Here is a 15,615-nt window from a genome sequence, read left to right as displayed (position 1 = left end):
GGGGTGTAACGACAAGCGACCCGATCGAGTCCAGGCCAAGTCAAACATAGGTGCAGGCGAAGGGGGACGGTGAGAGGGTGCTGTGTCTATAGGCTGCTGTAAGGGGCAAGACCTCGTGACGGCAGCTTCTCAGCGTCGCAAGACCACCCTGTCAATATCGATTGACTTGCGCCATCGTGTGTTTGGCCCAGTGTTCGTTGACTTGGCGCAACCAATTTGCTGACCTGCACTTGCGCGGCTCCTCTTGTTGCGGAGTGGAGATGCGGGATGGTCTTACCTGTGTGCAAACGGTATTTGCGAAGCGTCCTTTTTTTCCTTTTCTTTTTTTTGCTCGCCAGGCTAACGCGATGCTTGAGTTTGCTGCTGACGTGTGGGTCAGTTGTTGGCAGCAGTATTCGGTGCTTGCGCTCCTCTTTCTAGCATTCTCTGCCCTCTTCCGTCTGTGCACCTAATCTTCACTGCCCGCAGCGAAGTGCCTTCGTGAGAAGCCACTCGTTAGCCTGTATGCCCCGAATAACTACTTAGAATTCGGCGAATCTACAGCTTGAGATCAATGACACAAGCATCAAGAAGAATGTTCGAGTTATAAATATTCATAGGGATAGTGCTAATTTTTTTCTCTTTCTTTCTCCCTCTCTCCTTGCTTGGAGTAAGTGCTTTGGGAATACGTACAAGTCAGCCTAGCTCCCAGTTAAAGCTCCTCTTGGAGCAGAATCGAAAAGGCATGTGTGTCCAGGGATTTATTACAGAAAGGTCTTTTCGCAGATAAGTAAAAGGTGGCTTTTTAGGAAACTCATCAATTAGATGTATCCATTACACTTTACTTGCAACACTTTTCTAGAAAAACTCTTCAATGAGGAAAATGTGCCTGTCTAGGTAGCTTACTTGAGTGTGGAATTACGTGCACTGAAAATGGCGCTGTTCAGATAGAAAAACAACAAGATCTGACTAAATGTTTATGCACTTTGTGGTACATTAGATATTTCAAGCCGGAGCGCAAAGATGTCATGTTCATTCTGCAGGAACTGGGATACTGCGATACTAGCGCTGACTTGGAAATATCCTTACTTAAAATTCGTTGTGATATTCATTCTCGTTGTAGCTATTAGTATAAAAATGTGTATTCTATAAGTACGCTGTTAATAAACTGTATTCTAAACAGTGTACTAACTGTGCATGTTATTTAGTGATTACTGTAGAAAAACCTTAGGACAAACCTTGTATGTGCGGCTTCAATATAGAACCAATTGTCTCACACTCTTGTTAATACCTTTGAGGTTGTTGAGATAGCATAGTTAGATTTACTACACGCATTTATAATCGCACCGCCTGCGTTATGTCCATGATAAACACCTTAAACTGCTGTCACTTGCACAATGTTGGAGACTTCATAGGCGCTCTCCATTTCGCAAGTGTATTATCACATTCCCAAAGCTCCGTCTTTATGTAAGGTCCCCACCCATTTATACTTACGATTCAGTCGTGTGCAATGATAACGTCGGCATCCGCACACGCCGCACAAAAGATTACTTGCGCCCAGTTATGCATTTCTAGGGTCTCGAAAGACTGGTTTCGCAATGCGAATCGGTGTTCGGTTTTGCGTTTTACTTGACACCACTCTTACAAGGAATATTCTTCACACTGTCACTCGCGTCTTGTGGCGACATTCTCAGCGTCACTTCGTCCGGATTGCCTTCATTGCATCAGTAGTCATGCACTATCGACTCCAACTCCATAAGTTTGCCGGGAGCAGGGCTTCAAAGAATGTAATCTGACGGGAGACCGTTGAATGGTAGCCCAGAGTCCAAGCCCCTTTTAGCAAAAATGCTCTTGGTATTCTTATGGTAAAAATTAATCCAAGGTATTCTTATGGAGTAGCTGACGGTGTGGCAGCTGCTGCAAAATATAAGATTGTTTTCGTCCGATTTTATTAATACCATGAGTTCCACCGAGTGGCTGATATTCGTAATGAGAAGTTAGAAAATTCCTCCTCGTTTGTGCGACATAATCCAAACAAAACGTGGCCTAAGTCGTGGTCATCTTTAGTCTGCAGGGTATTTTATTCCATCTGAGGTATTTTTCGCAATATCTAAGCAATGACGGAGGTTTGCCTCTGTGCAAATCAATGAAGAACGCAATTATGGGAAATTTTAAAGATTCATCACAATAATAGAGACTGAAGAAGTTTGTCGTATACGAACCTTCCCCTCTGCGACCATCGGGTCTTCGTGCACTCATTACTCCCGTCTGTGGCACAGCAGCTTGACGTATCCAAAGAGCGCGCGCAAAAAACTCTTGTGTCACTGATTGGCAACAGTACGCAATGAAGGCACCACTACTGATTGAGCGCGGTGCGACAGTTTCGGACCAGGGAAGAGAGAGAATGGAAGGAATGATGTCGCGAACAAACGTGAGCCCTCGTTGCCCACCGCTTGCGCGACAACGTGAACAATCCACTCCTGCATGCGGTCGCCTTTCGCTTATCTTATCATCATCCACTTGGAGCGCGGTGAACCCCGACCGATACGAAACGTCCAAAATCAAGAAGAACGGAGAAAAGCCACGTGTTTGCATGTCTCTCGAAGGCGTGGTGAAACACAGTGCGCTGATTCATTGGGGGTGGGCTTAACAGCGGTCGCGCGTTTAATGGCTTTTAGTTCCGCCTTGTTATCTTTCCCGAGAAACGAAGGATGCGTGCGGAAGTATGTGCATGGAAGAACCAATGTTACATGCTACTCTGCTCACGACCGTGGCAGTAATTACAGTTCTATCAGGAAAAGTAAACAAAGAAGTTTGGCGCACAATCAAGGTTGTTAAAGCGCGTAAGGGATTAATAATCACCGGTTTCTTGAATGGCGGGCAATAAAATTGCTTTTGTTCTAATCTGATGAACCTTGTTCGTGGAGCCTCAGCTAGCGAGGAAGCGATGGTGTTCTGACCCCCGTATTCAAAATGCATCTTAACTTGAAGCCCACGCTTGACTTAATTTAAATGACGCCAGTCGTGAACACACCAACGGAACCGCGATCAGTGTCTTCTCCACGTTCATGCCAGTCGTTTTTTATGTCAAGTCGTGGACGGGTTTAAAGTTAAGATGCATTCTGGGGGCTAGCGCGCAGGTTTATCGAGCTTTGCGGCGGGTGTGCCGGCATCGCTCTGCTACCGAACTTGATGCAATTCATGCTTAGCAGTTTACCGTATTTACGGGTAATAAACGAGACACCGCTTTCGACAAACTTGAATGGTATGCGACTCCGCAAGAAATATTGCTTTCGGAAGAATCTGCACGCTCGACAGATTTCGCATTCACACATACGCGTGAGGGTGCTACAAGCAGTTAGTGTCTTTCTCACAAAACGGGAAATAAATAAAAGAAAACGAGAATACACTTTACAGTAGGCCGTTGGGAGTCGAAGTAGTGTCTTTTTTATATTATCGAGACCCTGCATCGTTCAGCATTCTTCCTCAGCTGATATTCACCGTTACTTTATTGAAGGTGGCAGCCGTTTCCTGTGTTTGTGCTCCTCCTTCTAGCATTCTCTGCACTTTATTGCCAAATATGTTATGCACGAATTGGCTGCAGCGTGCTGCGCTTAGCGATAAATACGTTGCCAACAATATGGCTATACTAATGAGAATGCCTCTTGTAAAAGAAAACTAATAGTATTATTTGCACTGCCACAGAAATCTCGAGCTATAGAAGGGAATTATGCCAAACACATGCCATATTTTTGCACATTTGCACGTGGTATCAGCGCTACATCTATCACTACATTTATTACACATTCCTGCTGGCTGCTGCGCTAGTGTAGTATTATCCTGTCAAGTCACGAACTCAGCAAAACTTTTGTCAAGTCTTATATATACGCCATGGTGGCGTAGTGGTTTTGGAATTGCACTGCTAAACCCGAGGGTGGGGGATTGAATCCCGGTCATAGCGGCCGCATGCCGATGTGTGCGAAATTCAAAATGCCTGTGTACCGAGCATTGGGTACACGTTAAAAAACCCATGAAGGTTAAAATTATTGAGGAGTCCCCTACTACGCCGTGCTTCATAACCATATCTTGGTGTTGTCAAGTAAAACCCCAGAATTTGGTTAGTTTTTAAGTCTTATATTATTACAGTTGCTTTTCTTTAGAAACACGATTTCGAATTCACAGAACAAGTATTCGTTAAAATTCAGATATGCAGGTCAATCAAAATTTCAGGGCCTTCTAACATATGAACAAACACTTGTGATCAGCACAAATACTGATAAACATGTCTGACTATCCTTAAAACGCGGTGGTGGATCTCTTCAAGCACATTTATTCATGCACCCAACCGAAGGCGCGTGGAGCACTGCTTCTGTTTCCCGTTAACAGAGTAAACATACAGTTACGCGAATTCGGGAACTTTTTCCACTGCAATCATTAGATGGGGCAAGGAAATGTAAGCTGTTTATCCATGCGTAAACATCAATCAATCAATCAGTCAATCATTCAATAAATGCTTTATTTTGAACAGTCATTAGGGGTGCCCCCACAGGAATAGTAGTTAAAAACCGCAGGAGTGTGCCCTAAAGCCCACGTAACACATGTCAGTGGATTCACATGCCAGTTGTGCAGAAATGTACGATAACACATTACGGTATTAAGGAAGTCATTTTAAAATAATAACAATCAAACAAGGGGCATGTTTCAGTAGAAATTCAGCGAAGCCAATCTATCATTGACTACATACATTCCAAAATTCTTAATACACTAAACGAGAGAAAAATACTGAAGTCGAACAAAAATGACGAAATAAAATCAATAAAGATCACAATGCTCGACACCAATATCATCATTTTGATGGCATAAGGACAACATTAAGTAAGAACATTAACAAAGATTTGGAAACAAGTCAAGCGATTGTGTTCTGACATGCTATAGCGAAGCCGACGTCTGTCCGTTCGTGTTTGTTAAGCAACGATGGCATTGTGAACCTCCGTAAACATAGAAAACAGCCCGTGCGCCAACGCTAAGCAAGCCACCTCTCTGAGCTGCAGATGTGTGATTTGCAGTGTTAGATAGGTATGTAAGAAAGCCTATTAAGAAACGCTGTAAAAACGCAGTGACGAAAAGAGTTGCTTCGAGGACAATGTTCAAAGATGTATACAAAGGTAGCCGGAGGGCAAATTATACTCCCCCTCCCGTTACACGGCAGGACTTCGAGAATTTGATCTCAAAAGTGCGACATAATTTCCGACGGCAAAAATTACTGGGCCAGCACATTTTTATCGCTGATGGCGTGTGGGAATACCAATTTTTTAATACTATCGAAAATATGTTCCTATAGCGGTCACGTGACGAAAACAGCGGACGCTTCTAGTGGAGGACGGCGTCAAATTCGCACTGAGGATAACAAATAATTTTTGCTTTTGGAAATAAATGTTGCGCAGTAACGAGCGCTCGGACAGCCTAAAGTCTCCTCCTGTATGAGTGTTTGTTAGGTTCCTGATGGAAGCATGAATACCTAACTCCGCATGCCCAATTTTTGCAGGCACGTTTTTACATGATTACTTAGTCGCGGAATGGAGAGCAATGTAGAAGAGCAGACGCTCAGATGTCGCGCTCAGCGCTCGCGCTTTCTCTTCCACTATCGGTGTCCCATCTCGCTACTGAAGTTCAATGGAGCCCTGACACCTAGTGCACAGTCAAGATATTGCTTGTTGCCCGAGAAACTTCAGATTGTGCATAAGTCGAACGCCCCCAAACCATCTGAAATTTTATAACGCATGAAAAGTTCAAACTAAATCATGAAAGGCAATGGGGTGTCTGTGTAGTGGTGCAGCAGCAAAGGGAACGGAACATCAGAACAAAGTGTTTCATTCGCGCTGTTGGATGTTTATTTTACACTGGTAAATGTACAAGGCGCTGCCCAGCAAGCGTTTTTACACGGGAATCTTAAAAACAAACAAACAAACCACAACAGCAAGAAAAATACAATAAAAACGTTATAAATAGAGGTAATACTTGATAGAAGGGAATTAAATGTTGCAAAGATGTTTCGTAGGATTGAGAAAACAACTTCTTAGAACGAGGAATTCGCTCATGTGCCTTAGCTTGCACAACGAAGCTACATGTGCACGATTCCTTCGCTTAGTGAAAACTCTATCGCAAGGAATCTGGGGCCGGTATTCAGGGAAGAAAAATTACAATGCTTTACTCGCAGAGAGACGTGCGCCGTCTAGACAGAGTTACTGTAAGAAGACATTGAAACACTTGTCCCGAATTTTTGCAAACGCCGCTGAGGTGCACGCGGAGCGGAAACATGCACATGCATCGCGCTAAAAGAGAGTGCTGCACTCAACCGTTTGCTTCCATTCCTTATCGGAACACAAAACAGAAACACTGAATCACCTTAGACTTCCTTAGCTTCGCGGTACTGATAGAAGATAACGCGAAGGCAAAAGTGATAGTTCTTTATCTTCGCGCCAGAGTCCCAGCACCCCTACGTTAGTGTTGCGCCACGAATCTTTGTCATTGACCCGTCGTGGCGAAGTACAGAAAAGTTCTGAGCTTGCCAAGTTCACCCTGTGAGTCTTTTAGGACACGACGTTGTCCGTAATTGACTAGGTCCGTGCAGACGCTCTTAAGAACTATAACGTCATAGGCAAGCTGGCGCACGAATATCCGGCAACATTGTCACATTCTTTGTTTTGTTTCTTACCAAGCCTCCTCTGATGGTAAGAGTTTATAGTTTGGTACAACAAAATGATAAATTATTTGTCTCTTAGGTGTCCTATTAACTTCCGCGCCCGAGAAATAATGTTTTGTTTTGCATGGATGCTGAGTTGGGATTCGGAAGCCCTGGGCAATGAAAAAAAAAGAGAGGGTCATCCTTATTTTTTTGAGTAATCTAGAAGCATAACTTCTCAAGGTCACTTTTTCAAAGGGAAACGTGGGGAGGAGATTGGCAGCTTGGCACCACCCAAAATAGGCTCACGGAGCCATGCGCTGGAGATTAGCACTCCCTTGACGACGTTCATAGGCGTAAAGTTTTGGACGAGAATACGTTTACGCCGTCTGATATATCCCAGCCGAGCATTCATCTTCGCTTGCGAAGTTAAGCCATAGTGATGTATTCTAACGTAGACGTTGTGAAATGACCTTCTAACATCTGAAGGTTCTCAGAAGGGAGCTGAAAAACGCGTCAGGAAAGGATATATTAATAAGAAAATGAACAATGACATGTAAATGCGCTCACAAAAGGCATACGTTAACGTCGCCTTCCCAGAAAATAACTGGGACGTAATGTTTTTTCCAGCGTCAATATGCCTCAATCTAAGGGCTAAGCAATTTTGGCACCGCTGTGCGCGCCAGCTACATGGCGTTTGTGTATCAATAATTTCGGCTGGTATACAGGAACCTTTCCTTGCACATTATCGACGGCAATGCACAGTGCCCTCGAAAGTGCCGATGAGCCCCCAAGTTAAGCTTCTTGCACGTGGTGACTTAACGCACCTTATGTATAGGACGTGGATGCACATAGATAAATTACTTAGATTCTACTTTATATTTATTTAGGACGGTTTACCTCAGGAACGGTTATCTTAATACTTGAGCACGCAGAAATCGTTGTCCTAGCTTTCACTGCACCAAATTGAACAGGCTCGTTACATTGGACGCAAAAATGTAAAATCCACCGACGGTAAGAAGAATATTTAATAAGGCAACATCATCGTCTTAGGGGGAAATAGTAAAATATGAAGATATGTAAAAAAACTTAAGCATATACCTCATAACTCTGCAAATTAATATCCAAAGTGCCATCACAATTCTGTAGGCTCCAACATTTGCGACATTTGCGACAGTTTGACACACAGCCAAAGTTTAATCTAAAAGCATAAGTAACGCACAATTCGTTATTTGTTAATAGCTCCTCCGCAGAATCCACCTAAGACTTTTGTACCTCTTGCAGGCGCTTCAAGTTTGCCCAGGCGCCCGGATACTAGTTTTTAAGAAGAAGTGGTAGATTGGGTGCTCATACCTAAGTACATGGGAATCGAGAAAATAATTTTTCTCGACAACCACTGCACTAAATTTATAAAGGTTTGTTGCCTTTAAAAGAAGTTGAATTATAGTAACTGTATTCAGCGTATTTTTCGTTTAGACCATGATTTTTCTAATAAAAATCCTCGATAACTGGAAAATTAAACAAAAGAACAAAACTATCAAGTTTAAGACTAACGTAACTCAGCTATGAAAACGATATCGCAATTCTATAGAGTGCACCTAAAAACACACCTGAAGCGGACAACATTGATATGTCACACACGGCTTTGCTACGCGCAGACTTACTTCGCGTTGTTGCAGGGCCTGATGGTACATCTACTGTGTGCTGCTATGTCACCTTCGTTAGGCAGCCTGAAAATCGGCGTTATTGTTGAATTGGGACTAATTTGTGAGTAAGACTTATGCGAAACCTTTGTAAACCTTGCAATAAAATAACCTAAGCTGTATATTTATATACTAAATTTGTCCGCTTTAGATGCTCTAACGAACAGTCCACAGAACTGCGATATCGCTTGTTTATGCACAGGTACTAATATGTAACTGCGGGCTTCCATGTTTAATCTTATCAACTTTTTTAAAAATCCTCGTAATTACTTGCACGTCCCAAATGAAAATCCGCTTCCAATAGTGGCCAGCATTTGACTTTCTCTCTCAGGTGAAACAGCTTTCATTTAAATTGGTCCAGGAGTTGTCTCATTAAAGCACGTCTGCATTTTACATGTATTAAATTAAGTGGCATTGAGTAGAGCCTGGGATAAAGCTTCCTCTTAAGGCTAACAACCAATTTCGGGCTCTGCTACTACGATAGCCCCCGGCAGAGACAAGATAAATTTGCTGCCGAGTCGGGGTATGTATACCTCACTAATGGAATTCTATCCTTTTCACGGTGCGGTGCAATACAACATCTTGGGCGTTGCTTTTGTTTCTTGATTTATTCCATTTTATTCCGGGTTGGTTCCGCGCCGAGGATAAAGCACTAATTTGTCCGTTTCTCGGCGTAGGTGAGGCTGAAATGGTTCTTTCGTTCAGTTCCGCTTATCTTGCTTTTTTTATTTCGATAGCAATTATATGGACACTTCAACCTCATTTCTTCCGTCGGCGTTGCCGTATCCGTCGCCGTGAGGTTCCGTATAAAGTCCAACGGCGATAAAATCGTCCGCGCGAGCCGAACGCTGTGTGTGCGAGTGAAAGTTTACGAGGGTGAGTCGGCAATCACGGCTCAATGTAGCGCATGCGCGGGAGGAAGGTAGGTCGGTAGCGCGCGGTCTTTAGTGCACGAGGCTCGGGGGCGATGCAGCGGAGAGGCAGAGGGAGGGGGGGGGGGGTGCGTTATGCTCCGTCGGTTGCTGCTCACAGCACGGCCGCGCGGGCGCCGTACCTTGAAAGCGAGCTGCGATGTGGGCGAAGTGCGCGCCCGCGCGGGCCTCATCCTAAAGCGATCTGCGATGGAGACAAAGTGCATGCGGCAAGTGCCGGTAGCGTCGTATGCGCTGTGCTTTCGACGTTTCGTTTGAGTTGAAGCGAGACGAGAGACTGTGCGAAGGTCGATTTGCCTGCTGCTGCTGGCGCGCTTTCTCACTCCGGAGAGGACAGGGTTTTTCACAGCGAGTTTCCGCGGTCATCGAGCGATATGTGTTCATGCTTACCTGTGCGCGCGTGACACCGTGCTTGTCTTTTTAGTTATTAAGCGAATGTTTACAACTTTATACGGCCCATTGAACTACTATTCTTGCTTCGGATAGCTCTCTACTAATTTGCTATAGCAATCGATGCGTCGGCTATCTGGCGAAACTGCGACTTTTTTCAACTTTCCAGCACGTCAGTATACATGAATCCAGCCGTAACCAATTTCCGCGTTGCCGCATCATCCATACCGGCCGAGATATCGTACTTAAAAAAGTTAAATATTATCAATCAATAAAGAGGCAGGCAAGGACACACAATTTATCCAGTGATATATTTAGCAGTATCCAAGCTATTAGAAGTAAAAAGCTTAGGAGTGAGGATCAGCGGCGAATATCTGACAGCCTTCGGTTTGGAGATGACATTGTCCTGTTAAGTAATACTGGGGCGAAGTACTACAAATCATTGAGGACCTTAACCGAGGCAGCATAAGAGTGGGGTTGAAGATTATTGTGCAGAAGAGAGGCATATTTTTCAATAGCCTGGCAAGAGGACAATAATTCTGGATCGCCAGTCAGCTTCTAGAGTGTGTGCAGGAGTACGTTTATCTAGGTCAATTACTCATAGGGGACACTGATCGTGAGAAAGCAATTTCTAGAAGAATAAGAATGAGTTGGAGTGCATACGGCAGGCGTTACCCAATCCTGACTCGGAGCTTACCACTGTTGTTGAAAACAAAACACGTTAGAAGAGGAGGAAGGTGGTGACTGGGGACGACCAAACTTGTCAGTGTCAGGAGCCGCCAATACGTATCTGCCATAAAGTTGAAAACGTTTTTAGTGCTACCGCGTCGTAATTTTCATAAATAAGGTGCAGTGTAGTTGCCTAGCTAAGACGGCTACCAATACATATAGAGATACTGTGAATGGTTGAGACCTACAACAGAACTACAACGAAGATTAAAACGAAACCGCATTTATGTTTATGATATAAAATAGAATAGAAGAAAGAATAATGTTCGAACGGAGCTGTCAGGCATTACAAAAAGGAAGTCTGCTATAGTTGTCGTTACAACGGAGAAGAAAAAAAAAGAAATGCGATAGTAGGGATATTTGGCCATCCCGAATGGGTCAACCAGCCGTGGTGGAATAGCGGCTAAGGTGTTGCGTTGCTAAGCACGAGGTCGCGGGATAAAATCCTGGCCACGGCGGCCGTATTTCGATGGGAGCAAAGTGCAAAAGCGCCCGTGTCCCGTGGTTTAGGGGCACGGTAAAGAACTCCTGGCTGTCAAAGTTAATCCGGAGTCCCTCACTACGGCGCGGCTCCTAATTAAAGCGTGGTTTTTGCACGTTAAACCCCAGAATTCAATTCGGCTGGGTCAAGTCGGGACTGTCCCGCTGAATTCGGGACGGTTCGGCAACTCAGCTCCGCGCGGACAAAGCTTCCATCAGGCCTGTCCATCCGCGGAAAAGATTAGTGCTATATATTTAGGCACCTCAAAAATCTCATTTAGGACGTTGGAGCGCACGTAATGAAGCTAAAGAATACTCTATCCGAAATTTCTCAGGTTGTGCGGAGTTACTTTGCGCCTTCTTTACAACTACGCCGTTCTCGGCAGTGTTTTGGCGGCTAAGTAAAAGTTGCTCACCGAAAACTCATCGTTATTATCAGCATATTTATTGCAGTGCATCACGAACGCCGTTCACCTGTGTCTAATTAGGCCTGCTTTGCACCTGTTCAAAAATTATGGTATTTAGTTACTGTAATGTAATTACGTTTATGAGTGTTTCAAAAACCCGCTGCCAGCCTATTCTATAGACGTTGTTTGACGATGGTAAACAAAGATTTTTCTGCCTTTTAGAAGCACCAGTTTCTCTTTGTTATTTGTCTTCTTCTTATTATTATTAGTAATTTTCCAGCTGTGAAATGTAGAGATAGGGTAATTTCTTTTTATTTCTCTAGCGAAGCCCACTGCAATTTGCTGTGTAGCGCAAGCAGACTACGCACCACCTTCGTAAATTCACCACGAATACATAGCTGTATAATAATCGTAGATGGTTTAATCTCCCGCGTCCTATAATGTAACTGCGTCTCGCCGCAATTTTCTTACGACTGCCTTGATTTGCTGTTTCACAATCCATGAGCTAGCGCAGCGATTCTTGCTTCGCGCAGTTGCACCTTACAGGGCCTGATGGTACATCTACTCTGTGCTGCTATGTCACCTTCGTTAGGCAGCCCGAAAATCGGCGTTGTTCTTGAATTGTGGGCGAGGCACGACGACTCTTACTAGTAATGGCAAGTGTGAAACAACACGTTAACATTTTTGAAATCGCGGAATTAAGAGCCCATGTGAGGTGCCTTACTGCAGACTCGTCAGACTGACCAGCTGCGTCGGCAAAGCAATGCAACACATACGCAGTCCTGGCTGCACGACACCTTGGGTAGAAATGTGAGCCCGTGAGTTTTAAGAATGAATTGCCCAGTCGCTATAGTCATCTATAGATGGCGCTTTTAATATCTGCCTGCTTCTGCGTAACAGGAAGGACCAGAATGTCGACTAGTGGGCGCAATTCGTCCTCCATAAAACGCGCTTTCGATAACGTCGTTCACGAAGCCATGCATCATACGCTCGACTACCATGATTGTAGGCTGCGCCAATGTTAGGGTGCCTTAGCTGTTGCAACGTCTCCGTATCGCAAACTTACATTAAAACAGGGATGTGACACTTACGCAGTTGCGTTCCGCGAGGTGGAGTTTCTATTCCTTCATTTTTCAACATCAAGTTTATTAGACTTGAAGTTGTGCCGCTTGACTGCTTAAGGATGACTACAGAAGCGGGTGAAATATGCATATGGGCATTTAGAGCAGGGCGTTTGCAAGTGCGTTCCATGCTATAACGTGAGGTAACCTCGCAGTATATGTACTGTCAGGTCCTGCAGCTACCGAAAGTGAAATGTGGCGCAGATAAATTTAAAAAGGAATTACTTTACGGTATAACCCATCCGGATCGAATTAGCAGTGATTTATTCTGTCAACCACAACATATATGCCGGTGTCGTCATTGATGACAGCCTATATCGATAAAGCACGTCACTGCACTTCGGATGTTTCCCATTACCTTCAGGCATTTTCTGCGCGCTGTAACTGAACCGAGATAGAGCCACTTTTTCTAATATCTGTACTCAACAGTATGCTCGCGCTTTCCAGCACCCATTTGTCTTGCCTATGTAAGCTGGAGAACTTGCTTGTTTCAGCGCAAGACAACTTCACAGCTCTTCACCGCAAGAGCATTCGTACTTCAGTCCTTTTTGGGTGATTCGTCTTACAAACGGCTAATAGCTGGAACGAAGGTCAACCCGACGTTGTGATTCATTCCCTTCAGAAGACGTTCAAGAATTGTATAAAAATAGTGAATCGTTAACTTTAAATATTCTCTTCCTGTGAAAATTCTTAACTCAGGCCCTTCGAATAAAAATTAAATAAAAATGCGTTTTACAACTTTCCTGCATGGTGCACCTTGTAGCCATTGTGTGAGGTAGGTGCTAGCGTCTCACGATGAACGAAGTTCGAAAAGGCCATTGCGAATTATTCAGGCATAATATTACTCCTTAAAAAGATGAACACACGTGAATGGGAATGAGCGTTTACTCTGTTGCGTTCTCATGTGGTGGCTATTTTTTAACGCTAATACAACTCACAACTAATGCAAGATGAACTTGCTCCACAGTTATTCTGGCTTAAAACGCTGTGTGTGCATGTGCTTAAATTTTCCGCAACGAACGCGCGCGTCAATTAATTTACGTCTGATATTGACCATTCATTTTCTAGAACGTTTCTCGGCACGACCTTTTGTTATCTTACCTGGCGAAGATCCAAATACTGTCGTAATAAAATTACACTGCACTTATTTCCACTAAAATGGCCGCTATCTCCTTGAAAAAAGTTAGAACATTATAAATGAGCTCCACGTACTCATGCCGTGACTCAGCTGATGACAACAATTATAGAGATGTAGATCTGAAGAGACAGAAAAATAGGGTGTTGAATACTCTGCATAGACAATTTTCTTTGGTAAATGTGCACAGATGATACGATCTTGCCTTACAGACCTACGAGTATTAGGAGCCAATTTCTTTCTTTCATATTTCGTTACCTGCTATGTTTTTGTTTCCGTTGTTTTCTTAGTTTTATTTTTTTAGAAAAACTATTAAAAGGTGCAATTGAGGGCAAATGAAAAACAATCCTCACAAGTTGTCAGTGCCAACAGGGATCGCTCCTGAGCCACGATGTACTTAAGCGCTTTACACTTAAGCGACCGCCGGCTCTAAAATATCACCCGCACTCCATCATGCACTTCCTCACGCAATGCGACGCGCTGCCGTTTGCGTACAGTCGAATCGACCCACCAGGCTTTAACGAAGCGCAGGGGCCATTTCCACTTCGGCCTGTTCACTGGTGCCTCCGATAAGCTTTAAGCGAGGCCGCCACGATCCGCGTGTAGGGCCACTTACGCAGACACGGGCACGCAGTGGCGGAATAGCGCGTGGGGTGGTCCGTTGGTGCCGTGTAGAAACGGCCCTCGACAGCGCATTCCAGAGAGAGGGTGAGTGCCGCCGAGTTGTGCTTCGAACAGTGCAGCCTAGTGGCGGGCCCCAACAAGAAAGCCAAACACATATACAAAAGCGAGCTGCGGAAGTAATACTCGCGCCTCCCCACGCAGCGCCGGCTCATAAAAGAAGGAGAGAGAACGAAAACGCCGTCAGAAGGCAAAAACAATCGGCGAGGAGCGTAGAAACAAAGGTCGTTCGGCGAGAGAAGCTATAAAGAGAGAGCGTAGGGAATAAAAACAGAAGGGGAGGGAGCATGCGCGGACAAGGACAAGCGGAACTAGGAAAGTAGGCAACTCAAGCTGCGAGAGAAGATGAGGGGCAGAAAGGAAAAGTGCGGGGAAACAGGGAAAAATCACTGCGGGAGTGAACGGAGGGAGAGATGGGAAAGGCAGGAAGGCCCTCGGCGTGATATGGCTGCTCGAGAGCTGCCCGCCGCGGCTTCCCGTCGCTTCCGATGTGGGGCAATGAAACCCGCCAGAAGTTCTTGTTGGGGAGGGAAGAGTAGTGGTAGAATAAAAAAAAAGTGTTTGCGCGGCCCGTTCATGCATTAAAATTCCGTGCGCTGAAATGCCGCTTTCTGCTGTCTATCACGTGCCTTTCATATCCGTGTCGTTGTAAGAAATCTCAAGAGCGCGCAGTTCTGGCCTTGCAGAAGGTGTCGTCCACACCATCTAATTTCTCATGACTTTGAGAACGAAGGATGGACGAGGTGTTACGCTCGAGCAAACATAGAAGCTTGACTTTGTGATTTGTCTCCGATAGTTTTCTTGTATACGTAAGTGCTTGCCAGAAATTTTACACTACACAAGACAATAGACAGGGCGAGATGAAACACCTGACACACAAGAAGACAAAGGCTGTCTGCCTCTTAGGTCCATCTCTGCACTTCTCTCGCTTCTGTGCACCTCTGTCAGCTGTATTTTTTTACTACTCTTGTTGAACATTTGAACGCAGCTCTTTTACCAGGTGCGTCGAGCAGCTAGCTTTTAAATTCAATCCTGCGCTCACGTGTGTTGTGCAGCCTGCACATTGAAATTCTTTCAGTGACTCGCCACTTGAATAAGAATGGCCGCTGACAAGAACGCAGCTTGGGGACGTAATCTCGGACGATCACTTTCAGCGATACTATCGCCTTCGCGTGACGTAGTGCTCAACCGGCCCATCAGCTCATTCGATGTGGCTCAACCAGCCAATCAGCGCGCGCTTGATGGCCTAGGCGATGGTATAGCAGAAAGTGATCGTCCCAGAATACGTCCCTTGTTATCATTCCTGTAATACAAGGAGTGCGAAAACATGGCAATGACTTGTGCCTAATGACGTCTTCCGTACACGAACTACATAT

At 44.7% G+C, this 15,615-nt stretch overlaps 1 protein-coding gene across 3 annotated transcripts in view; it reads right to left on the bottom strand.

Annotated features, from left to right (window-relative positions):
* The window catches only part of LOC119466489 (protein kinase C delta type), a 711,485-nt gene that overhangs the window by 513,730 nt on the left and 182,140 nt on the right, over window positions 1-15,615 (bottom strand). The window contains exon 1 of one of the 3 annotated variants that reach the window (XM_037727002.2): window positions 2,202-2,315. The exons of 1 other annotated variant lie outside the window; for it this stretch is intronic. In XM_037727002.2, coding sequence (XP_037582930.2) covers window positions 2,202-2,238 — 37 coding nt within the window. In that variant the 5' untranslated portion in view covers window positions 2,239-2,315. Of the gene's footprint in view, window positions 1-2,201; window positions 2,316-15,615 lie in introns of those variants that run through there. One more of the 3 variants, XM_049657505.1, reaches the window with a different exon arrangement.

Source organism: Dermacentor silvarum, chromosome 10, assembly GCF_013339745.2.
Source record: "Dermacentor silvarum isolate Dsil-2018 chromosome 10, BIME_Dsil_1.4, whole genome shotgun sequence".
In the NCBI taxonomy this organism is placed as follows: Eukaryota; Metazoa; Arthropoda; class Arachnida; order Ixodida; family Ixodidae; genus Dermacentor; species Dermacentor silvarum.
The sequence above is the reverse complement of the archived record's forward strand: the minus strand, read 5'-3'. Positions and strand labels throughout refer to the sequence as shown.